At 53.3% G+C, this 24,985-nt stretch overlaps 1 protein-coding gene across 4 annotated transcripts in view; it reads right to left on the bottom strand.

Annotated features, from left to right (window-relative positions):
- Positions 1-24,985, bottom strand: part of ALPL (alkaline phosphatase, biomineralization associated) — a 50,113-nt gene that overhangs the window by 3,430 nt on the left and 21,698 nt on the right. For 3 of the 4 annotated variants that reach the window (XM_037499494.2, XM_037499496.2, XM_054691235.1), the window contains exons 2-9: positions 14,593-14,767; positions 10,760-10,879; positions 10,296-10,411; positions 9,064-9,238; positions 8,136-8,311; positions 4,726-4,869; positions 2,875-2,944; positions 869-1,003 (exon numbers count right to left, since the gene is read on the bottom strand). In XM_037499494.2, the coding sequence (XP_037355391.1) occupies positions 869-1,003; positions 2,875-2,944; positions 4,726-4,869; positions 8,136-8,311; positions 9,064-9,238; positions 10,296-10,411; positions 10,760-10,879; positions 14,593-14,653 (997 nt within the window). In that variant the 5' untranslated portion in view covers positions 14,654-14,767. Of the gene's footprint in view, positions 1-868; positions 1,004-2,874; positions 2,945-4,725; positions 4,870-8,135; positions 8,312-9,063; positions 9,239-10,295; positions 10,412-10,759; positions 10,880-14,592; positions 14,768-18,775; positions 18,987-24,985 lie in introns of all 4 variants that reach the window. The other variant, XM_054691233.1, reaches the window with a different exon arrangement.

Here is a 24,985-nt window from a genome sequence, read left to right as displayed (position 1 = left end):
GAGACCGCCGTGCTTGAGTGGGAACCCTGGGGTTTGGCAAGAAAGCCACCAAGCCAGGCTGGTGGTGACTGCCGGCCTTCGGAGGGCGGAGGGCCCAAGTGTGGTTGTGGTGAGAGTGTGTGTGCAAGTGTGTATGTGCACGCTTGTAGAACACCATGAGGCAACATCAGGAACCATGGTGGACAATGGCCGTTAGAAACTTGGAAGACTCCGGAAGCGCTAGCACTTCCTCACACTTCCTATTGTTACTGACTTAGCTGTTGTGTAATCATAAAATGCTAATAATAGGAACAGGATTTACTTCTGCTGGGCCCCATGCCAAATATTTCATGTCTCTGAGTGCAAGGGATGCTAACAACCCTCCTGTGGAAGGGGACTATTTAGGGCTTCATTTTCTAGAAATGTACAGGTAGCAGCCACACAGCCCAAGGATGGCAGCATCAGCACCAGAACCCAAGGTCAACTTGGGGGCCTTAACACAGTCCTAGGGAGCCCTGTTAATATCTCAACATACAGTGTTGAGAGCCAGGGAGGATCTGAGGATTTGTGTTTCTGGTAAAGTGAAGTTGATGGGGACTGCAAGCCCTTCTAGAGTTGGGCCTCAGGAGGGACCAGAAAAAAGAACCCGTCTCCTCTTTCAGCAAGCCCTCCAGACTGCTAAGTGCCATCGCCATACCAAAGGACAACAGCCGGTTGGGCTGGGAGTTTCAATATCGTCCTTTTCTTTCCCATTCCACAACTAAGGGATTTCCCCTCAGCGCAGGCATGGCCGTGCTCTTTGAGAGCTGATCTGCCCGTCCCCTGAGCCCAGGGTGGGTCTCTGGAAGCTCCCAGGGAGCGGACCCTGCAGCCAGTCTTGGGGCCCTACCTTCCACCAGCAAGAAGAAACCTTTGGGGTTCTTGTTGAGGATCTTGATGGCCACCTCCACCATCTCAGAGAGTGATGGGTCGGTTACGTTGTTCCTGTTCAGCTCATACTGCATGTCCCCTGGCTCAAAGAGACCTGAGGGACACAGGAGGATGTGGGTGGTTAGTGCTCATGACCATGCTGGACCCCCAAGGAACCCCGTGTATCAGGGCACACAGGCTCCCCACACCCAAGTGGGGTAGAGAGATAGGAAGGAAGCTGCTGTCATGGGCCTGAATGGTGCCCTGGGCTTTTGGGTACGTGTCCTTCCATCCTTGCAGTCTCCGCCATGGCGAGGGACTCACCACGTCCATTTTACAGATGCAGGAGGTTGAGGCACAAGTGTTCAGTGACTGGCTGTTTTCAGCCACCAAATGGCAGATCCAGGATTCAAACCCATCAGTCTGGCCCCGTCTGAGGGGCCCCCGACATGGGGCGATTGGCAGAGGACCATGGCCAGGACCCAGGGGGCAGCTCGGTGTGTATTTACAGGTCACTTACAGATCAGGCTGAAGGGCATGGTGCATGTGCAGTGAAGCAGCAGGTTTGGGGTCACTGTTCCTTCTATTCACTGAGCTGGGTTTTCTCATTTGTGAAATAGATGAGGGAGCCATTCCTTGCCCATGTCACGTGGCCCCACGTGTACCCAGTTGGGGTTTCAGCCCCCTGGACATCACCTTGCCCGTCTGTGAAGGTGTGCACAGCTGCCAAAATGGTGCCCGGCAGCCCCTGCTGCCTGGAATGCCATCCTCGTGTGCCCCCCCTCACCCCACTGGCGGCCTGGCAGGCCGGGGCGAGAGGCAGTGCGGCTTCTGCCTCGCCCGCGCTTAGATGCCTGGGACGCCGGCCGCCATGTTGTGAGGACGCCCAGATGGCTCGATGGGGAGGGACTGGGGCAGGAACCAGGCCCCGGCTCCCGGCCGGCACCAGGGGGCCAGAGGCCGCACCTGCCAGCCCCCGAGAGGCCGTCAGACGACTGACCTCATGGGAGACCCGGCCAAGCTCCCACCCCACAGGGACTGTGTAAGGTAATAAGTGTTTACTCTTATCTTAAACTGCTGAGTTTGGGGATAATTTACTACACAGCAAGAGAACGCACACAGTGTGTTAGCGCCTCTAATCCTCACGACAAGCCCGGGAGCCCTGTCATTATCCCCATTTTATAGGAGAGTCATCATTCCTACTTTATAGAAGAGGAAATTGAGGCAGCGAGGAGAAAGCATTGCCCGAGGTCGTGCTGCTCCGGGATGGTAGGGTGGGGCCGAGCTCTGGGCTCTGGGATCCACCAGTGGACCTCGGTGCTCTGGGGGGACACGCTGCACACCTATGTGTGTATGGGGTGTGCATGGGCCCCGACAACAGGGGCCTCGCCCGCCTGGGTGTGTCTGAGGATCCTCCAGGCGCTCAGCTCCCAGCCCATCATCTCCAATGACACACCCAAGGCCTCGGGCTGTGCGCGTGTAAGTCTGCAGGAGAGTTCGCCATCGCTGGGCACAACAGCCAGGGGGGAAAGAGAACCCAAGCATTTGCATGGAAGTGCTGGGGTGGGGGGCCCTGGGGCCATCACCTGTGACCCACTCCTGGGGGAGAAGGGTGCAGCCCCTAGTGGAGACCAGCAGAGACAACCCAGACAACATCAGGGGTCAGGAGTTGGGCGCCGGGCACACAGCCTGAGGTGCTGACATGCCAGCTCCAGCCAGGGTTCACCTCGACAACGCTAACCTGCTGTGTGACATGCTATGGTGCACTTGCCCCCTCTGAACTCTAGTTTCCCCTTGTGCCCCATGGGCTACTGACCCTACACATCCAGCTGACTCCAGCCTTCCTTCTGTGACCCACCGCCCCTTCTCACCCTCCCGGTTCCCAGAGGCTGAGGACAAAGGCCCTAAGTACGGGGGGCAGGCTAGGGCTTCATCCCTAGGCGCTAGACTGTCTCAGGGCACCCCATTGGGCTGCCCTCTACTTACCCAAGAGGTAGTCCACAGTGGCAGGGTCAAGGGTCAGGAGTTCGGTGCGGTTCCAGACGTAGTGAGAGTGCTAGGAGGAAGGGCCTGTGTCAGCTCCCACTGGGGCGCCAGGGCTGACAGTGCTCGCGGAGCCAAGGGCATGCATTTGTTTCCCTCAGTCCTTTAGCAATCCTGCCCCGAGGGCCTAACATCCTTGCCCGCAAGAAATGTCAAATAAACAGATAATTGCAATGAAGAGGGATGAGACTTCTGAGGGGGTATCAGGAGCCCAGAGGCGGGATCAGGGAGGGTTTCCCGGTAGAGGTGATGTCCTATTGGAGCCCTGGGTGACCAACAGTCTCAGGTCAGGGAACAGAATTCCCAGCAGGTAATAGGCTCGTGGCACAGGTCACGAGGGAACTTGGTGTCCACTGAGGGCATGTGTGTGCGTTTGGGGGCTGTGAGAGATGGGGGGAAACTGAGACCCTAGCTCTGCCCTGGGGACCCCACCTAAGGGGGGTGATAAGGAAGTGCTGCTTCCCCAGGGCACAGAAGCTGCAGGGGGTGGTGGCGGGGGAAGGCTGGCCCACTTGCCAGGAGACAGCACCATCAGGGCCTGGACTGGGGTCCCGGCACGAAGGGGAATCTCCCCTCGCCTTCTCTGGCAATGGTATTTGGCAATGGACTTGGGCTCATTGGTTTCCAAAGTTGAGGGGCTGCTGTGAGAAGAAGGGTGGCTAAGGCGCCCCTTTCACTGATAGCCTCACTGGGGTGGCTCCCCTGTGGGGTGGCTCTCATTTAACCCTCACACCAAGCCGACAGGTAGGTGCTGCGGTTCCCATTTTACGGACGAGACGCTAAAGCTCATGCTGAGTCCCCACTCTCAGGACAAGCATTTCGAGGAATAGATGCCACTCTAGGATAGTCCAGTCCCGGGGTTTGGATTTCTCTCCCCCTTTTTGGGGTCTAGAATTAGCTCCATCCTGCCAGGGCAAGAGGGATTAAGCTCTGGTCCCATGTTCCATGGAGAGAAACTGAGGCTGGGAGGGGCCATGTCTCTGACTTAGGCAGGGAAGGGGCTCTGGCCCAGGCTGTGCTGACTCAGAAGGAATGGAAGAGGATCAAACCGGCTGGGTCCCACCCCACCAGCCCCGTGGGGGCCATTCCCGGGCCCCTGCCCCCACCTTGCTTTTGGCACAGCCCCATCCCACAAGGCCTCCCCAGGGGCTAGGCCTGGAACCCTCAGAAACCCAACCCCGAGCAGACATCAAAGTGGCTGCCAGGCTGTTCCCCACTGTCTTCAGCGCTGACCACAGTCATTTCCAGACCCCAGCTGCCCCAGGCCCAGTGGCCAGCAGCACAGATTTAAAGGGCCAGAGGCACTCCAGGGAGCCAGACCCCGGGGCACTTTCCCAGTCCAGGCCAAAGCCAACTCGTGGTGGAGGGCTCCCCTCTCACACCCTGGCCGGCACACTCCCCTCCTTGCCACCTTGGCCTGCAAGAGCCTCTTCCACCCGCTTCTCCCTCTGCCAGGTTCCCATAGGCCCTTGGCTTCCCATCATCTGTATCTGAGCCATCCTTTAGATGTCATGCCCAGTCCAGGGCCCTGCACACAGTAGGGGCTCAGGTGCACTGAATGCCCATGCAGGTTACCCTTGACCCACCATCTGCTTTACTGCCTACCTCTCTGGGTCCCTTTCTGGAAGGAATTGATTGACCACCTACTGTGTGCCATTCATACATGTTTTACCGTTTGAGCTCACTGAGGTAAGAATTATGATCCCCATTTTACAAAGAAAAAAATAGAAAGGGCTCACCCCACCCTGCACAGGCCGTCCCCACCCCGCCCCATCCCTGCAACCATGTGGCTACCTTGTGTCTAGGTTTGAAGCTCTTCCAGATGTCAATGAGGTTCAGGCCATCCAGCCTCGTGCCCCGGGCCTTCTCGTCCATCTCATACTCCACATCAGTTCTATTCTTGGGGAACATATACTTCCGGCCGCCCCCCATGATTACCTAAAGGGGACAGAAGCCTTCAATATCGCAATACCAAGATACCCAGGGCCCCCCCACTGGAGAGCTGGGCTCGGGGAGGCCTAGGGGTGGGGTGGCTGCTTCACCAGCCTGGCGAGTCCTAGGCTCAGGTCACGCCGCCCACCCTGAGCCTGTGTTCCAACTTGGAGAGAGGAAAATCACGAGTCTGTGGGGAGTGGTTTGGGGCTTCTGGGTGAAATATGGGAGCCACCGCTAACTTTCCCTGCCTGACACATAATTCCATGGAGACCCACAGGCCCCCCAAGTGTCAGGCACGAAGCCCTTGAGAGGCTTTCTCTTCCTCAACTTCCTGCCAAGGGTTCAAGGGAGCCTGTGTCATCCGTTTCCCAGATAAAGAAATGGGCTCAGGGCCTCCCTGGCGGTGCAGAGGTTGGAGTCTCAGCACTGTCCAGCTATCGGCAGCCACAGCAGCACGAATTTGATCCCCGGTGTGGGAGCTGACCCACATGGCGCAGCAGACCTCTCCTGTCTCGCCCGCTGCTCCCCTCAGCAGTGTACTTCAGTAGATCCGCCTGTTCTCCCCACTTTGTCTCTGGTGAATCCCCTCACCCCTTGCATCTCTGCCCTCTCCCCAGTTCTTACATGCAAAAACAAATGAAATTAATCTTAAAAGAAAAAAAAAGAAATGGGTTCAGAAATGTAATTTCTTTCCACCAAGGCCACCAAGCCAGTAAGTGGCAGACCCAGGATTTGAACCTGGGGCAGAGGACGCAGGCACCAGAACCCTGCTGCTTCCACAGAGCCGCGGACCAGACTCCAAGAGCCTCCTCTCCCCACAGAGAAGGGCACAATGCCCACAGGCTAGAGGCCGCAGCCAGGGAGGTCCAGGGCAGCCCAGCTGGGAGCTTGGGCAAACAGCGCACCCGGCCTGGCCTGTGTAGTCCTCGCCAGGCTAATTTTACCCACGGTGGCTGGCGTGCGCAGGCGGACGGACGCGGGACTGTTTGTTTTCCTTGGGAGCCCATGTTTGAAGTCCTGACTATTTTTAAAACAGGGGCCAAGAGCATAACAGCCGCCGCCTGCGGTGACCACCACACCGGTGTCCTCCTGTCACCGCGGGCGTCAGCCCAGGCCACCGCCCCTGGCTGACACCTGGGGAGAGCGGAGCTTGCTGGGACCAGCCTCGACCCCACCGCGCCCAGGCCGGCCTCGCAGCGGCCCCTTCTCTGCCTTCCACTCCACTTCCTACTCAGTAGCTGGCTGTGCGGGGCTGGAGGGGCCGGGGGTCAGGCCAGTGTGGCTCATGGAGGGCGTGGACTCTCACTCCTGATTCCACGGCTCGGTCTGCGCCTCAGTGTCCTCAACTAGAACATGGAAATCACAGCCACCCATGGGACTGTCACAGCAGGACTTGCCATGGTGAGGGTCGCCCTGGCACCCCTGGCACCCAGGGGTGAGCTCCGGGGGAGGCGGTCCCACCGCCAGGAGCCCACATCAAAGGATTCCCAGAGGCAAGTCCCTCCCTGAGGCCCGGCCAGGAGCGCTGGGTTGGGGCAGGCTAGGAGAGGGTCACTGCCCGCCCCCAATGTTCCCACAGAACCTGACCCCTTGGCATGTTCAGAGTGGAAAGTGAAGCCCCCAATCTTGGTGCCTGGAGCCTCATCATTTCCAGTCCCAACAGGGACTTCACACGGGCTCATTAAACTCCAAATAACAGACTTGCTGTTTGACTTTAGGGTTTGGGTTTGTGTCCTTTTTTTTTTTTTTTTTTTTTTTTTTTTTTTTTTTTTTTTTTTTAGCAAAAGATATTTATTTTCAGGGCGGGACACCAAGATTTTTGTTTCATGTACAGCCTGGGGGCTGGGGGGCTTTGGTGCTGATGCAGGGCAGAGAGGTGGAGAGAAAAGGATGAGTGTGAGAGAGGGAGGCAGGAAGCGACCCCTCACTCACACCCCAGATCCTGCCTCCAGACACCCCAAGGAGCTCCCATCCTCCCTTCACCCCAGCCTGAGAAGTCTCCCTCTACTCGGTTTTCCCTTAAGTTCTTGTCCCCCCATCTCAGGCCGTTCTTGCCAAATCTCTCTGAGGAGCAGCCTGTAATTATACCCTGTGCTTGTACAACAAATGTTCTCACATCCATGACCTCATCTTGGCCTCCAGCGGCCTTAGAAGAGTTGGGGGTGGAGGTCTTTCTGTTCTTGTTGCACAGGTAGGGAAACTGAGGCGCAGGGAGAGGCGTCGACGTGCCGAGGACAGGGGTAAGTCAGGACAGTGGCCTGCCTTGGATGTAGGCCCACTAGGAGGGGTCACGGGACTGTTTGTCCTGAAAGGGGATGTTTGATCCATGTGTCAGTAAAGGGAGTGAGCGGGTGGGAAGGGTGCCCAGTGGTGCTCAGAAACTGGGGGGGAGGGGGTACGGAGGGGTTTGGGAGCCAGCCTCTGGTAGGGGTGGAAAGAGAGAGGAGGGGTAGATGGAACCTGGGAGCTTTCTCTGAGCCTCACTGAACCCCCATTCTAGACTCAGGCTCAACCCCCTACCAGCCCTTCACTTGGAGCAAACCAGAGGTTCTCATTTGAGAACACAGCAGGGACCCACACGCGCACCAGGACCTGCCCAGGCTGTATGTCCTCCTGCAGTGTCCAAGCTCGCCCTGCAGGGCAGGCACGTGTGGCTCAGGCATGAATTCTTCCACTTTCTGAGCACTCACTGGGGGCCAGGCCCTGTGCTAAACACTGCAGGGATTATTTTATTTAGATCTTGCAAAGCGCTTACGAGGTGGGTGCATTTCACAGAGAGCTATGAAGGGAAGACTCAGAGGAGGTTAGGTAACTGGCCCAAGGTCACACAGCTAGCAAACAGCATGGCAAGGATTTGAACTGAGGTTTTCAAATGAGAGCTGGCACTAACCACTGTTCACACGACCTTTTCTCTGGGTATGCTGGCAGTCCCGCACAGGACACTTGGGGATGTGTGGGGCAGGTACTCCCCTCAGATGTGCCCCCACCTTCCCCTGTTGGGGGTGTGCAGTGCCCAGTTTCAATTATAGAATAATCCCTGGGCGCCTGGGGTGTGGTGGTGACCACATCAGGGTTTATCCCTCAGCCCCACCTCAGAGAAATCCTACAGAGCCTCTCTGCCCCAACCACAAATCCCCTAATGGGCTGGGAGCCCTCCCAGGTGTTTGGGGAGCCACGCCAAGCTGCTTCTCCCAGACCAGCCTCGACCTGAGGCCTCAGGCCCACAGGAGGTCCCACAAGCTGTCCATCTGCCCATCCCCCCCACTCACCTCAATGTCCCTGATGTTGTGCATGAGTTGGTAGGCGATGTCCTTGCAGCCCTGGCTCAGGGCCTCCGGAGGCATCTCGTTGTCCGAGTACCAGTCCCGGTCAGCAGAGTGGGCGTAGGAAGCACTGGGGGTGGCGTGGTTCACGCGTGTGGTGGTCACAATGCCCACAGATTTCCCTGGGGCATGGGAAAGGGGCTTTGTCTGGAGACGGGGGTATGCAAGCTGTCTTCTCCCTCCCTCTTCTAGCTCACTCCTGGCCTCCTGACAGCCACCGACAGTTTGGGTCCCAGTGTCCCCATTAATACTAACTAGGGGGTGGTGGCTTCCAAATATCCTGGCAGCTCGGACCCCCACCCCGCCAGGGTTTTTGAGGTATAACCATAACCATCTGGGCTGGGGTCCTTCCCTCCATCAAGGACTCTACAGAACCCCACTCCTGGAGGAGCTCCCCTTCCCGCCACATACCCTGTAAGAACACAGGGAACCCCACTAAGGGATCTCGGGTGGATTGTGGTTCTGTCTCCTGCGTGAGTCAACCTCACACCCCGGAGCCAGAATTCCTGGGGGCGTATGCCAGGGCCTCCCAACTCCACGGAGGAATAGGCCTGTCCTGAGCCCCCTGGGGTGGACACTCAGCTTGGTCCTTCACCTCCCTCACCCCAAATCTAAAGGAGCTGCGTTTTCATGCCCATTTTACAGTCTAATGAGTAAACTCAGGGAGACAAGCTGGCACCAGAGCTCACACTGAGAAACCAGTCCCTAGCTTTCCCTCGTGGAAGGGATTCCATGAATATTGTATTCCCAGAACATCCTAACTAGAAGAGCCCAGAACAGTATCTTTTTCTTCCTCGCCCCGCTGTGCAGTTGGGAAGCCAGAGGCCAGCAGGCCTCAAGCTGGGCCGCACCTCAGGCCACCATCCTCACTCACCAGCGTCCTTGGCCCAGCGCAGAATGGAGGTGACCTCATTCCCCTGAGTGGTGTTGCACTGGGATCGCTGGGTGGCCGCACTCACCCCCACAGTGCCCTCGTTGGCCTTCACCCCACACAAGTAGGCAGTGGCAGTGCCCGCACTGTCAGGGACCTGAGCATTGGTGTTGTAGGTCTGCAGATAGGAGGGAGGGTCAGGCCTTGGCACACCTGGCGGCCCACCTCACCCTCATTCATGGAAGAGCCAGGGAGACACAGGCCCCCTCCAGCCTTGGCTGAGTCCTGCTGCTCCGGATGTGCCCCCCAGAGCCACACGCTTGCCCAGCACCTGCTTCCCAGCCCCAGCCCCACCCCCTGCTGCTGGAGTGGCTAGGGCAGCTGCAAGGGGAGAACATGCTCTGCAACCTCTGCGATGAGTTTGGAAGAGAAGTGGGGGCTGGGTCCGGGGCTGTGGGGGCTACCGAGGGGAGGGGAGGCAGGTGATCCTGGAGAAGGGGGAGGGAGGGGTTCTTGATAGAATGGAGGGGCTTGGGGGAAGGAGAGGGCAATGGGCGGGAGGAGGCAGGGTGTAGAATGGGTAGAGAGGAAGCAGAGGATGGAGTGAAAGGCTGGTACCCACTCCCTGCATGATCACCCCAACTTCAGAACTCTAGCAGAGACCCTGAAACTACTGCCTGTCTCCGTGCCCCCAGACTAAGAGTTCCTTGAAGGGCACAGAGAACATTCCAGATCCTGTGTGAGCCTAAGGTGAGCCCCAGCCTGGAGAGTTCTGAGGGTATGTGTTATGGACCCCCAGCAACCCTATGGCCCTAGGAATGACCATAGTTCCCCCTGCGCCCCCAACCCCAGCCTAGAGCACCTTATACGAGTCATTGAATTAACTTCCTGAATATCCCTGGGAGAGAATAAAGGTGGGTGGAAACATCGAGGACACAAGCAGGGATAGTTGGGGCATGTGGGGGTCAGCGAGGGCTCTGGGGAGTCTCTGGCTGCTCTCTAGCTGGGTGCTGGTTATACAGACAGGTGCAGTTTGTGGAATTCAAGCTGTGTGCTTTTCTCTATATATGTTCTACTTCAACCGAGTCTTTAAAATCAATGTGCTAAAAACCTCCAAGTCTTGGAAGTAGCTGCTACTGTTGTCATTTCCCAGAGGGCAGGCTTGAGAGAACACCACCCCTGTGCTGGCCTCCAGGCTGCCAAGCTAAGAGGTGGGGGCTGGGGCCAGAGCTCACCTTGGAGAGGGCCACGTAGGGGAACTTGTCCATCTCCAGCCTGGTCTCCTCCCCGGGATTGTGGTGGAGCTGACCCTTGAGGATGCGGGCGGCCGTCACCGTGGAGACGCCCATCCCTGCCGCAAGGGTGGAGGCCTCAGTCTTGGGCTCCCCGCCTCTCCAATCAGCCTTCTGGAGCACCCAGGGCTCTTTAGTCTGGTGCCAAGGCAGGCGGGACCACGGGCACCAGACAATGACTCCTTAAATGAGACTGGGTGGCCCCTGTCTCCTCCCTCCTCAGACCTTCAAGGGGCTGCCTGGCCGAGCAGACATCTTGAATTCACAATGTGGCCCACCATCTTCTTAAACATGCCCCCGCACCCAACCTCTTTAATACAACACCCTTCACTTCTGCCTTGCACCTGAGTTCCTGCCGGGGTCCTCCCTACCACCTACCCAGCATTCCTCGCACCCCCAGGCATTACCATCGCCCAGAAACATAATGACGTTCTTGGCTATGTTGGTGTTGAGAGTCTGAAGCCTCAGGGCATTTTTCAGGGTCTGCTGAGCTTGGTCTCTCCAGTACTTGGGGTCCTTCTCTTTTTCTGCAGAGAGAGGGGCAGAGTTATGTGGCAGGCTGTGGGGACAGTTTCCCATTCCCAGGCTTATAGCCACCCCAACTTCCCACGGCTGAAGGCAGGAGGAGGGTGCAGCGGTTGTCCACCCCAGGGGCCAGTCCAATTCTCCAGACAAGCCTGTGGACCCTCGAGCTTCTCCCCATGTCTCAGACTAAGGACACCAAGCCTCAGAGACAGCAAGCAAGTTGCCCAAGGTCACACAGCGCTGGCAGACCCTATCAGAGCTGGGCTTCACTCCAAGGCCCCTGCTCTTTCCTTCCACCCAGCAGAGACATTCTGTCACAGCAGCACATGAATTGTCCTAGCACAGTTAGGAGGGTAATGTTTAACCTACTCCAGAGAACAAGTTACTTGTACCAGCCATCAATTATAAACTCAGCAGGGCTTATTTATTAAAGTTCAGTCAGTTCAGCAGGAACCTGACTGAGCGATTGTGTTAATAACAGCAGGCTTTATGTTCAAGTTTAAAGCAGCCAAGTCTGATCTTACTCCTGTTTGGATCACTCGGCAAACAGGACGTTCTGCCTCCCTAATCTGGAGATAAAACGGGAACAGGAATACTCCTCCTTCTTCCTTTTCTCCCTTGCGGCCACGTGTGTCCAGCCATCAATCCCCCAGGGCAAAAACGCCGGCTTCAGCGGGCAACGGACCTCAATGGAAGCCACAGCTGTGCCAAGTAGCAGCTGAGGGTCCAGCCACCCCTCACAGCTTGGTTTCATCCTCTGAGTTGTCTGGACCCTCCTCTTAGAGTCATTATGAGGACTAAGTGGGTAAGACAAGTGACCCAACCCCTTCCCCTCAGCCCCAGGAATTCCATCACCTTTCTTGGGAGCCCTTTTTCTTCCCCAAAGAGGCTCCAAATTCCTCCCTGTCCATGGGGGTCAGAGTCCTTCCCACTGTCTGGCTGGCTCTCCTCTGTCCCTGGGCCCATCACACCTGCCCGTGGGGACGCAGATGCCCCGAGATGGGCACTCGTGGGGACTCTCACTCAGACGCCTGCCATGGCCCAGCAGGGATGGTTGAGGCAGAGTCTTGCCCAAGGTCGTGTCCATGGGTGGGGACACAATCCTCATCTTTTGACCCAGTTCAGACCCACGTGGCCTTTCCGCGAGTGGAGGGCCAGTGCGTGCGCACACACACACCCCACAGTTTCCAGGCAAGTGTCAACATTTCCTTCACCTCCCAACAGCCCTCTGAGATGACTGCCGTCACTTCCCACACATCATCAGGGAATGAAGAAACCGAGGCTCCTGAAGTTGCAGCAGAACTAGGAGCCACACGCCAGGCGGCTGCACCCTGCTCTGGTGTGCGGCACAGGCCAGGCCTCTAGACTTGGACCCTCCACATGCCACACTCCTCCCTGCTTAGGAGACCTCCCCTGATGACACCCCATGCCCATTCCTTAGCACCCACCTTCACCCTGGAAGCCCCCACGCCACCTCTTTCTTCCCAGGGCGTCTGCTGAGCACAGGGATGTCAGACCCCACAGGCCGAGTCCCGCTGGAGGCTGGGAGCCCAGCCCTTCCATCCAGCTATGTGCCCCGACAGCTGCTTCCACTCTAGTTTCCACCCCAGGAGAGTGGGGGAACACAGCTAGCTGAGGGCAGTTTCGGGAGGAAATGAGCTGAGCTGGGCAAGTGCCTGGGCCAGTGGTTTTGCTCAGGGATCCCACTGGCTCAGCATCGCCAATTCCCATCCCCCCTATATCACCTGCTGAGGCTTTGGTCAAGGAGCTTCTCTGGCCATTGGGTGGTGATGGACTCCTACCCATCCTGACCTCCGCTCCAGCAGCGGGCAGGCCCCCACTACACCCCTAGGGCTGAGCTGACATCCACCTGTCCGCACCTGTTCTTTCTTATCAGGAGCTCTGACAGCCTTGCCAGGCCTCCCCTGCACTGGCCTCCTGCAAGATTGGGGGTCTGGCCAGGGCAAAGCCCTTATCTCTCTCACCAGAGTCGTCCCAGGGTCTGTTCCTGAGAAGGATTTAGCTGGCATCAAACTGACTGCATTGTCGGAGCACTGGTCTCAGCAATGCCAGCAACGCGGAGGCCACTGTTTTCTGAGCCCGTTAACGGCCCGCGCAAACGCTTGATGGTCAAGCCGGGGGCACAGATCGTCAGCACCCACCGTGTGACTCCACATGTATGAAGTTCAAGACTGGCGGAACTAGTCTATGGGGGCAGGAGTAAGCTCAGTCATTTCCTTTGACTTGGGGGGGGGGTGTGGCTGGTTGGGAGGGGCACAGGAGAGGCATCTGGTGTCCCCAACAGGACCTGTTCTGTCTTGCTCCAGCTGGTGGTCACATGGGTATAAGAACATGTAAAACTTTCATTAAATGATACAGCTGAGATTCATGCACTTTACTGTAAATTATGTCTAATTTTGAAAAGGGGATGGGGGAGAAAATACTACTCAGAAAGGCTAAAATGAAACAGAAAAATTGGCCGAATATTTGAAGATTATTCATTTTGTTGTTTCTCCATCTTGTCAGCCCTCAGTTCACATTTTACCCAGGACAGTGGGAGCTGAGAAAGCAGGACACCCCGCTGGGCATCATGGGATTGCAGAGGGAGAGTGGCCTGGACCCCCACAGGCCAGCCCAGATGGGATCCTTGCAGGCGTGTTGTGGGACCTGGGAAGGCCAGTCCCTTCTTTGTACCCCATTTTCCTTATCTGTTGAAATATATATTTCCCTAAGAGCACCCGCTCCCTGCTGGACATGGTGCCTGTCCCATGTCATTCCTACTCCAGCCCCTAGGAGGAGGAATTGTTCTCTCCACTGGGCAGATGGGAAAGTTTCAGCCCAGGAGAGCGGAGGGGGCCTTCGAGCCACTTCATGGTCTGAGCCACCACCAGCTCCCCAATCTGACTAGACACAGAAATGCTTGAGGGAAAAGCATCAAAAACGGTACACAATGTTTTGAAAAAGGAAAAAAAAAAAGGGTAGGGAAGTCCCTAGAAGGCAGAAATCAAGAGGGGATTCAAACCAGAGGTAAATGGGAGCAGCCGAGGGGTCCTCGGTGTCAGACCAGAAGCAGGTCTAGGTCTGTTTTGATGAGCACATCTTGCCTTGGCGCTACAGAGCGACTGGGAAGGAAGCCAGCCTAGAATGTGACCTCGGCTCCGAATCTGAGCCAGATCTTGGCGGGCGGGGGTGGGCGAGGCGGGCGAGGAGTGGTGTGCAAATTCAGAGCGTAAGAACCACAAACTGAGAAATTACTATCAAAATTTGTATCACCGAAGGATCAAACCTAACCCGGCGCTGTCGAAACGCCTCCCTGTGTATCTCCAACAGGAAACAAAACCCAGAACCCACTGCTGCGGAACAGGAGTTCACACGCAGGAATCCCGGGCCACAGGAAGCGTGCTGCCTCCAGGGAGCCACCCAGAGACCGACAGGGGTCAGCACACCCGCACGAGGGGGAGTCTCAGGGACGGGTTAGATTCCAGGTTATTAGAGATAAGAGAGAATGGAAACCACAATTAAAGGCTAAGATAACATTGAGGGGTTGCCACATAGCACGTGGGGTAGCAGACCTGGGGTTTCCTCTCTGAACACTGCTGCCAGCTCTTAAATACTTGGGTCGATTCTATGACTTTAAACATAGACGCTGCCCTGGTCCTTCCTTCTCTCCCTGCACCAGATCTCCCCACCCTTCCACCTGTGCCCCCAATCCTACCTGGCACTAAGGAGTTGGTGAGGCAGGTGCCAATGGCCAGCACTAAGAATGGTGAAATCATGGCTTTCTCCAAGACCCACTTTCCTTCTGGAGGCTGGAGGTACAGCCAACGTGGGCAGGAAGACGTGGGCTGGAAGAGGTCAGGGGTCAGCTGATATTAACTGATGCTCCGAGCCTAGAAATTGGAAAAAAAAAAAAAAAGACACGTGGATCACAGCTACAGAGTTCATTTGTTCATTTGCTTATTCATTCTTTGATTCATTCAATGCGTATTTGTTGAGCACCTGCTACAGGCCAGTAGGGCCTGGGCAATGGGATGCACAATCTAGTGGTCCCTCCCCCAGGAAGCTTGACGACACAAAGTTGTATAAGCTCAAGTTCCATGCTGCAAAGTCAGACCTGCCCATTCCCCAAGGGAACCCCCCCACCTTTTCAATGTATCTGAGTTCCATCTTCCTGTTGAGCACTTCTCAACCTGTAGCACTCATCTGAATCTCCTAGAAGGCTTGTTAGAACAGATCCACACACACCCTGGCCCATGCCCACCACAGGCGCTCATCACATTTCTAGGAGCTCCCAGGATGCTCCTGCTGCTGGTTGGGGATCAAATCTTGCGTACTATTCCAGACCGTCAGTCTTCAGCCTTTTAATTCCCTGTGTCCCATACATGTCAGGGACAAGGCGGAGTCCACCCTGTCTTACAGGGACACTAGCAGATCTGCTCTTACAAGGTGGCTGTATTTGCTACCTTCTCTTTCAGCACTCTCACTTATGGAGAGAGACATAAAAACAGCAGGAGTGACAAGCAGGAGAAGATTGGCTGGCAAGTTGACATTTCTGGGTGACATTACAACTGACTGTTTTTTATTATTTTTTCAACATTTCTCCAATTTTCTTCTGTGTTGAGATGTTACATTTATAATTTAAAAAAGAAGGTTATTTACATAGAAGAAAACAGAGACTAAAAAATTCATGACATAAGCTTTAGTGATGACTTTAAGGATATGTCCCCAACAGCAAGGAAAACAAAAGAGAACATTAACAGCTGGGGCTACCTCAGACTAAAAGGCTACTGTACAGAGAAAGAAACAATAGCTAAAATGAAAAGACACCCTACTGAATGGGAGATGTACAGATGTACAGCATACATCTGTACAAAGGACAGATACCAAAGATAGACAAAGGTACAAAAAGAACTCCTAAAACCCTACAAAAACAAAACAAAGAGCCCAATTAAAAAATAGGCAAAAGAACTAAACAGACACCTCTCCAAAGAAGACATTAAAACTGCCAACATGGTGAGGATGTGGAGAAAAAGGAACCCTTTTACATAGCTGGTGGGAATGCAAACCAGTCCAGCCACTATGGAAAGCTGTGCAGAGGACCCTCAAATTACTAAAAATGGATCTACCATATGACCCAGCAATTCTACTGCTAAGAATCTACCCAAAGGTCACAAAAACATAAGTTCAAAAGGATACCTGCACTCCTATGTTTATGGCAGCACTATTTACAATAGCTAAGATATGGAAACAACTTAAATGCTCCAAAACAGATGACTGGATCAAGAAGATGTGGTATATCTACACAATGGAATATTACTCAGCCATCAAAAAGATAAACCCATGCCATTTGTGGCAACATGGATGGAGCTTGAGAGGATAATGCTAGCTGAAATAAGTCAGAGGAGAAAGATAAATACCAGATGGTGTCACTAACATGTGTAATATAAAGTCACTAAATTAAGTCAGATAAAGATAAGCTGGCAAACTAATCCTTGATAGCTGACTCAGAACTGGGATGCCAAGGAGGGCAGAGAGAGGGAGAGGAAAGAAAAAGAGCAAAGAAAGCACAATGAGCGATGGAATATGGGTGAATTGGTGGTGGGTGCACTATGGTGGTCATACCTGATGGCAGTACCCCAATATTACCTCTGTTAAAAATAAGTAATTATTTTTAAAAAATAGTTAAAAGAAGATTATTAAAAAAAAGACTGGAAGGAAATATGCCAAAAATTTAACTGTGGTTTTCTCCAAGTGGTAGGACTGTGAATGATTATTTCCTCTTCTTTTTATTTATTTTAATTTTTTTTGAATTTTCCAAATTGCCTAAAATGAGCATGTATAAATGGCAGAAGAATGTTTTTAAATTGTGGTCATCTGTGAAGATCAAAAGGCAACTTTTGTGCAGAAAAGTTCAAGTGATCCCACTGGCGACTGAGAAGTGTACTAACCCTGTTGTGTTTAAATGTTGCTGGAAGAGGAGGGATTTTTAAAAGCAAGCATTTCACTGGGAAATAGTGCACTCTACCAACACTGAGAGAAAAATGACCACTTGGTTAGTGTGGGAAACAGCAGGGGTGCACACTGTTCTTGAGACAGTCCTGAGAGATAAGAAAAGGCTCCAGTGTGCCTGCCACCTCCTGGCCTCAGGAGGAGGAGACCTGCAGGGGTGGGCAGGGAGCCAAGCTGAACTGCTTGGCTGTTTGTCTCCAACTTGTCACTCTATTTATAAAGAGCTTGTTCTGCATATTTGCAGCACTTAATAAAGGAATAAAAAATTCGCCTACTTAGGAAAAAAAAGTACATGCTACATGCTAGTGTCCAGAGGCAAAGGATTCCTACTGCTCTGTCCCACAAACACCCAGTATTCACCAAACACACCATCCAACCACTTCCACTGTGCTTTTTTGCCCCCTTCTTCATCTACCTGGCTCTTTAAAAACTCAGCATGGCAGGAAGTGGGAACGGTGGGGGGCACTTAAAAGAAATACCCTACCTGTAACATCTACCAGCTCTTAATTCTGACTAAAAAGATTTCAGATGATTTCTAATTTTTAAAATTCTTCTTTAATTTCCAAATAGGTCTAGTGTAAATCTTAGCATCAGAAAAAAAGTTAAATTTAAAATATGATTAAATATACAACTTCAATACATGACAAGATTGTTCCAAATTGTTGAAACACTGAAATCACCTCCTTCAGGAAACCTTAGGGAAGGTCACTCATTACAATATACAACCTCTGTGCTTCACACCACTTCCATCATTGCACATCCCTGTTTTGAAAGTAATTCTCTCCTGGTCTGTCCCACCCACCACGCTGGGAACTCCTGAGAGCAAGGACTTTGACTTGTTTGTCTGTACTCCAGTGCTTGGCATAGCAAGTATTTACATCAGTTGAAAGCCAGGGTTCCTAAGGAGGGAGGTAGGGGGAAGGGAAGGGAAGAATCACCATAAAATCCTTATGCATACAGAGAAGTCCAAGTGTTGGCAGGGAGGTGGAACTACCAGAGTCTGCCAGTTTTCTGCTGGTGGAGTATAGATTGGTACAACCACTTTAGAAAACTAACAGCACCTGCCAAAGCTGAGTGCCATACTCAACCACTCATATCCAACAGAGATGTTGACCAGAGACATGTAGCAGAGCATTCCTATTAGCCCTGTTCATGATGGCCTCAAAAACATGTCTGTCCATCTTCAGCAAAATGAGTAAATACATGTTGTGAGTTCACAAGATGGAAATCTACACAACAATGAGAATGATGTCTTCCAAATAACCAATAACCTACTCAATGGACAGGGAGGGAGTTAATGATCTCCTTTATAGATGAGAAAACCCATGTTCTGGAAGGATAAAGACTTGCCCTACATTAAAACAAGCAGAGCAGAATCCTGACCACAGCTGCTGACTGCAGAATTAGCAAGGAGATTACTACTGTTGCTCCTTGCCAAGAGTGGGGCTTCCAGTTCCCTGGAAGTTTAACATGTGTAGATTTGTGTGACCTCCACCCCATCAGATACAGAACATTGCTAACCACCACAAAACTCTCATGTGTTCTCTCTTTTCAGTCACAGAAGTCCCACACCCCTAAATCTGGCAACCCCAGCTCTGTTCTCCATCACTATAGTTTTGATTGGCATTATATCAAATCCGTAGTTTGGTTTGGAAAAGGTTTGCATCTTTGCAAAGTTTAATCTTCCACTCGCAAACCTCTGCATGAATTTAATTATTTGGGGTTTTCAGCATACATATCCTTATGTGTTTTGTATTTCCCCTATGTTCCCTTTGGGGAGAGTTATTGTAATAGCACTATTTTAAGATGTTCATTGCTAATATATAGCAATGCCATTGATTTTTTATGTTTTTGACCTTGTATCTTATAACCTTGCTAAACTCACTTACTAGTTCTAGAGGTTCTTTGGATATGTATGTGGATTCCTTGCCATCTTCTCTGTAGAAAACCATGTTGTTGACGAAAAGGGGCAGCTCCAGTACTTCCTTTCCAACCTGTGTACTGTTTATTTCTTTTTCTTCCCTTATTGCATTGGCCAGGACTTCTGGCACCAAGTTGAATCGGAGAGGCAAGAATAGTTATCCCCAGTTTGTTTTCAATCTAAGAGAAAAAGCAGTCTTTCAGCATTTGGGGTGGTGTTTTGAGGTGTGAGCTGGAGTAGATTTTGTGGGGGCGATGAGGAACATGATTTTGGACATGCTGAATAGGACATGTATTTTAGAAGTGGAGATATCAAGTACCTTGTTGGATCCCAAATGCATCTGGCATTGGGAAAGCAGTCTTGGCTAGAGGTATAAACTTGGGAAGCCTGGATATACAGGCATTTAAAGCCCTGATGAGATCATTCTAGATTATGGGGACATAGACAACTATCTGACAAAAGTCTTCAGAAAACCAGGAGTTGAAAAAAATTTCTTTAACATCATAGACTTTAGATCCAAACCTATAGAAACCATCATACTTACTCAAGAAACTTTGGCATATTCTCTATAATGCTGGCTCAGGAGTACAAGGGTTTGGGGCAACTTCTCTGTCCATAACTAGGGGAATGAATCAAGGCAGTGGCATCAAAACCAGAAGGGACAACATTAGTATGGGTGGAGCTTGAAACACAGGAATGTGGCACCCTGTATGTAAATATGGACCATGCCCACGTACAGAACACGGCAAAAATTGCAAAGGCACACACAAATTGAAGAACTATTACACACTTAAGCATGAGGATCCCTGGGGAGAATGAGATTGGTAGTCAGGAGCAGGAAGCGGGAAAGAAAATAAATAAAACAAGAACTAAACTCACAATAGTATGTCACTGCTGAGAAATGTGACTTATCCAAGTTTCTCTGCACCCTGGGTCCAAAAGAAACAAATACAGAAATACACACGAGACGGGTGGCCCCAGGTGAGCTAAGGGCTCATTCAGCCCCATACGGTTATTCGCTCCTTTCTGCAGATGGAGGCTCTGTGAGAGGAAAGACACCCTTGCCCATCTTTGAATCTCCAACCCCATGTCCACCGAAGCAGCTCTTCAAATAATAACTTAATGAGAAGCCCCACAGGCCAGGCTGGAATGCTCTGAGTTCTGGCCCCAGGGACGTGGCCTTGAGATACTGTCCTAGAGCCCTTCTTCCATTGCCTCTGCCCAGAAAGAAGGGGGATGGGAATCTAGGAAAGCCTCCAGAAACCAGAGTCTTCCTGCTGGCTGCCCCCTACCTCCCCCCAACCCCCTCACTGGCAGCCCTGGGCGATGGGTTCTGTGGGGCCCAGTCTGGGGCTGCAGGGGGTCCGGCTGCCCACCGCCCTCTGCCAGGGCTCTACAGGTTCAGAATGGAGCCTCCGGGCGTGGATCAGTCCCATCACCCCCCACCTCCTCTCCTCTGGGCTCCCAGCTACGTGCCCTGATTATTCATGACGAATGTGCAGAAGCCCTGGCCAGGCTCTGGTCCCAGGAGGAGCAGCTTCTTGGCAGGTCAAAGAAAGGTGCAGTGGGCTGGGGCTGGGTCCTGAGGACTGACTCGGCATCCTGGGGCAGAGGGCACAGGAGCCCCTTGGAGTCAGGCAAAATGCCAGCCCTGGGCTGGATCTCAAGAGATCCAGGGCAAGTGACAGGACAACAGGACTGATAAGAGTCACCACCATTTCTTGGCACTCAAGTTGTAGCCAGCTATTTGCTGGCCCTGGGCCTCTGTGATCCGCACTGTAAGTCGTCAGCCCTCCTTTTACAGTTTAGGAAACTGAGCAAAGCATCCCAGCTAGTCTAGGGCCAAGTGCAATTCAATTCAGATTGACTCAACCTCTACAGCCCTCCACTCCCCACCTTGGAGAGGGAGGGACTAGGGTCCACATTTTCTCTATCGCACCAGAACAAACAGAAGCCAAATGGATTCAGGACAGGAGAGCTGTAGGGGAGGTTGTCGGCCAAGGTGAGTTCACCTACCTGAGAGGCCTGGCCAGGCGGCAGGTGAAGAAGCAGAGCAGGCTCAAGGCCAGCACCAGGAGGAGGAGGCTGAGGACTGTCGTGAGGACCACATCAAGGATAGGGGACAGAAGGGCCATTTTTGGGCGAAGAGGGCCCCACAGAGTGGCCACCACACTCTTACATGCCAGGTCACCCTAGACTTACACGCTTACTCCAAAGCCCTGGGTCAGTGACCATGACCTGGCTTTGTTAATCTGGGGATTAGCTCAAGAGGGATGAAATGGGAGGTGGAGGACATCCCTCAGAGCCCCCTCCACTCCCTCCTCCTCTTCCCCTCCCAGGCCAGGTCTTTCACCTGATGCTCATTCATTCCTTCTTCATCCCCAGATAGTCACTGAGCGCCTGTGGCATGCCTGTGTCTGCGCTGGCTCCGAGGGCTCAGTGGGGAACAGGACAGCCACAGTGTCTGTCTTCTTGCAGACTTCTGACTGGCTAGCACAGAAAAAGTGCCTACTATGTGCCAGCTATTACGCTGGGCACTCTGAGGGATAAAAGCCCAGAAGCAAAGAGTCCCTGGCTGGGGCTACAACCCCCAGCAGCAGGGGCAACTCTGCCCCATTTATAAGGCCAGAATCTGAGTTTGCATTGACCCTGACCAGAGGGCTGAAACTATGTCCAGACTAAGAGGACTATTTGTATTGAGCACCAACTGTATGCCAAGCCCTGTAAGAGCTAGATACTAGTATCCCCACTTAGAGATGAAGGAAACACACTCAGGGGCATAACAGTAGAGTTGAGAACCCAGATCTGCCTGTCTCCTGTAGCCCCAAGCCTGCACTGCTGTGTGCTGGCCCAGTGCCAGCCCTGCAGAGCAGCAGGGAAGCCTCGGGCAGTCTCTGCCAGGCGCTGGCCCGAAGCCTGCAGTCACCGAGATTCATCAGCAAGCACAGGCTGGAGGTAGCTGAGCTGCCTTGCTTTGGAGGGGTTCCTCTGCTTCCAAAGTGGCCTGCCCCCCATCCATTTCCTGTGGGTTCCAACAGCGTCTTACAAGTCAGGGTGGTGACTATGGTTCTCATCAGACAGGTTCAGACACTGAGGCTCAGAGAGGAAGCAGCTGCACTCACAGAGCCTGGAAGCCATGCCAGCAGGGAGGCTGAGAGCAGGCCTTTCCCCATGCATTTCGTGCCTCCCAGGATATCTTAGATCCAGTGGCACGACACACCCAAGGTCAGGGGGATGCTTTCTCCTTTGGCCTCCAAGGGTTTTCTCCCCTTCCTGGCTCCAGAAAGGCCACTAGAGGACCCTCAAATTACTAAAAATGGAGCTACCATATGACCCAGCAATTCCACTCCTAGGAATCTATCCAAAGGCCACAAAAATATTAATTTGAAAGGAAACCTGCACTCCTATGTTTATTGCAGCACAATTTACCATAGTTAAGATATGGAAATAACCTAGGGCCTCCCCGGTGGTGCAGCAGTTGAGCGCTGGGTTGCAAAGCTGCCCGCAGCCTCTGTAGCGCCGGTTCAATCCCCGGCCACCGGGTGAGGCTCCCCTCAGCAGTGTACTTCGTCAGTCTGCCTGCTCTGCTCTCCCCTCTGACTCTGGTGAATTCTCTCACCTTCCCTCGCTTCTGACTTGGAAATAACCTAAATACCCAAAACCAGATGACTAGATCAAAAAGATGTGGTATATATACATGGTGGAATACTACTCGGCCATCAAAAAAGATAAACTCATGCTATTTCAGCAACATGGATGGAGCTGGAAGGGATTATGTTCAGTGAAATAAGACAGAAAGATAAAGAAAACAATCAAATGGTTTCACTTACAAGAGGAATATAGGGAAACTGAACAAAGGGTCAGAGGGGAAAAAAGACAAAACTAGCAGGCAAGTTATAGATCTGAGGCAACACAGCATAGGAGGGGAGGGAGGGGTTTAAAACAGGGCTGGGAAGAGCATAAGGGACTATGGTGACGCTTCATGGGTGGGGTGGTGATGGGAGATTTACGGAGATTACACCTGAGGGGAGAAATCAAATATTGTACAAAAATGAACAATGATGCAATAAAATAATAAAATTAAAAACAAAACCCAGAAAGGCCACCAAGGCACTTGCAAATAGGACAGCCAGTTGCATTCCTCTAGCCTTTCTCCTTCTCAACATTCCCTTAACTTAAATCACATCGGATCCTTATAACTTTGGGATTAGTAACCCTTCTGACACATGGGGAAACTGAGGCTCAGTCACAAAGTCTGTGTCACACAGCTGGTGAGTCTGGCCTCAGCCCCAACACCAGCCCCCTCCACCATCACCCCCCTCGAGGCTGTTGTCCTGTCCACTATCATCCTCAGGAGATCACCCGGGTGTGCTGAGCTTATACCGACTTTTTATATGCTCAGTAACCCTGAGAGCTGGACACAGGTGACCCCTTTCCAGATGAGAGAATGGAGATGTGGGTAGCCATTGTTCAATGTTAAGCTCACACAGATGGAACCAATCCCTGCACAGGGACCTACCCAGGGGTCACCCCTGCTCCAGGCCTGGGACCTCCTCTAGAGCTTCATCCCCACCCAGACTCACAAACTGATGAGACCCAAAGAGTCACCTGTGCCCCCCAGTCACATCTGCGGGGGCCAGAGGGGGTGACTCATCCTCAGGCAGCCCCTGTCCAGAGCTCACAGTCCCCGAAGCTCTGGGCTGGGGAGGGTCCTTGGAATGGATTTCCCCAAGAGTACTAGGCCCCAAAAGTCACTCGGTGTAACTGTGGAAAAAGCCCTATTCCCAGGTGGTTACCTGGGGGGGTATTGACGGACAGTACAGGAGGGATTTTTCTGGAGCAATGGAAGATCTGGAAGGTGGTTAAAAACGCAGACATATAGAAAAAGCCCCCCAGGGCCTGTCTCACTAGGAGGTCTTGAGGAGCCAATGAGATTTGAGCTTGATACACTGGGCAATGATGAGAAAGAAAAGGGGCTAGGGTAGTGGTGTGGCTTTATTCAAATTTAAAGAGATAAAGGAGACATAACTCTTCCCCCCTCCATAAATTCCCACACGCCCCCACTCCAGACCTGCTCACTCAGAAGTTCCCAGGGCACAACCTAGCAAGTCTTTCTGTGAACAGGATTAGTTTGGGAAACAATGCCTTAGGGGGTTGCCCAGAAGGGAAAACTGAGGCCTAAAGAAGAGGAAAGCGTCACCTGGTCTCCCACCCCGATACCCCGCAACACCCCATGGGCACACAGGGGACAGTCAGAACCAGCCCGGAGCCAGCGTCCTCTGGGCTGACAGCCGGGCATTCTTGGCTCTTTCAAGAAGCTGGAGCTCCAGTGCTGAGGGGGGCCTGTGTGGGGCTGGGGGCCTGTGTAGGGCTGGGGACAGGATGAGGTTGAGGGGCTCCTGAAGCTCTGCACTGGGCCGCAGCAGCTGCCAGGGGAGGGCACGCAGCTGCAGACCAGCCCAGAAACCTGTCTGCCGCAGGCTCAGCGAGAAGGGACACGGAGTCCCTCTCTCAGCCAAGTCCAGCGTCCCTGGCAAGCCTTGCTGGCGGGGACTGTGTTCATTCACTGAGGCGAGTTATTTACGGCTGCCATGAAGCAGCCGTGGGCTAAGGGCTGGGAAAGGAATGTGTGGTCCTCAGAGTGGGCTGCAGGTCAGAGCCAGGGAGCGACTTCCCCAGAGGGCAGAGGGCCAGGTGCTGCGGACAGAGCAAGGCCCAGACCTTAGCCACAAAGGCACCCCATCCTGGCAGGAAACAGAAGTGGAGAGCTTAGGGAGGCTGGGGTCTGCCCCCCACCCCCAAACCATTGCATCTTTAGGGCTCTGAGGAGATGCCAGCTGTCCCCAAGCACCTCCAGCCTCAACACCTCAGCACACTGCATTCCCTGGTCTGGAATGTTCCCTGCTGTCCACTCCATGAAGTCCTCCCATTGTCCTTCTACCTCCACCGCGGTTCTGCCAGGCTACCCGCCATCGCAGCCCAGCCCTGGTGGTAGCTGGCACTCCTCTCCGAGCTCCCAGAGCCCTGTGTAGCCTTGGGCAAACCCAAATGGGACCTTGTCCCATTTATCAGAGTCCTAGAGACACGGGTAGTCACCCCCTCACCAAAGCGTGAGCTCTGCTGATGCAGCAGCCTGGCAGCTGGCAAAGCCTGGAGCAGGGCCAGGCAGGCAGGGAAT

Source organism: Talpa occidentalis, unplaced genomic scaffold, assembly GCF_014898055.3.
Source record: "Talpa occidentalis isolate TD23 unplaced genomic scaffold, MPIMG_talOcc4v2.1 talOcc4.9, whole genome shotgun sequence".
In the NCBI taxonomy this organism is placed as follows: Eukaryota; Metazoa; Chordata; class Mammalia; order Eulipotyphla; family Talpidae; genus Talpa; species Talpa occidentalis.
The sequence above is the reverse complement of the archived record's forward strand: the minus strand, read 5'-3'. Positions and strand labels throughout refer to the sequence as shown.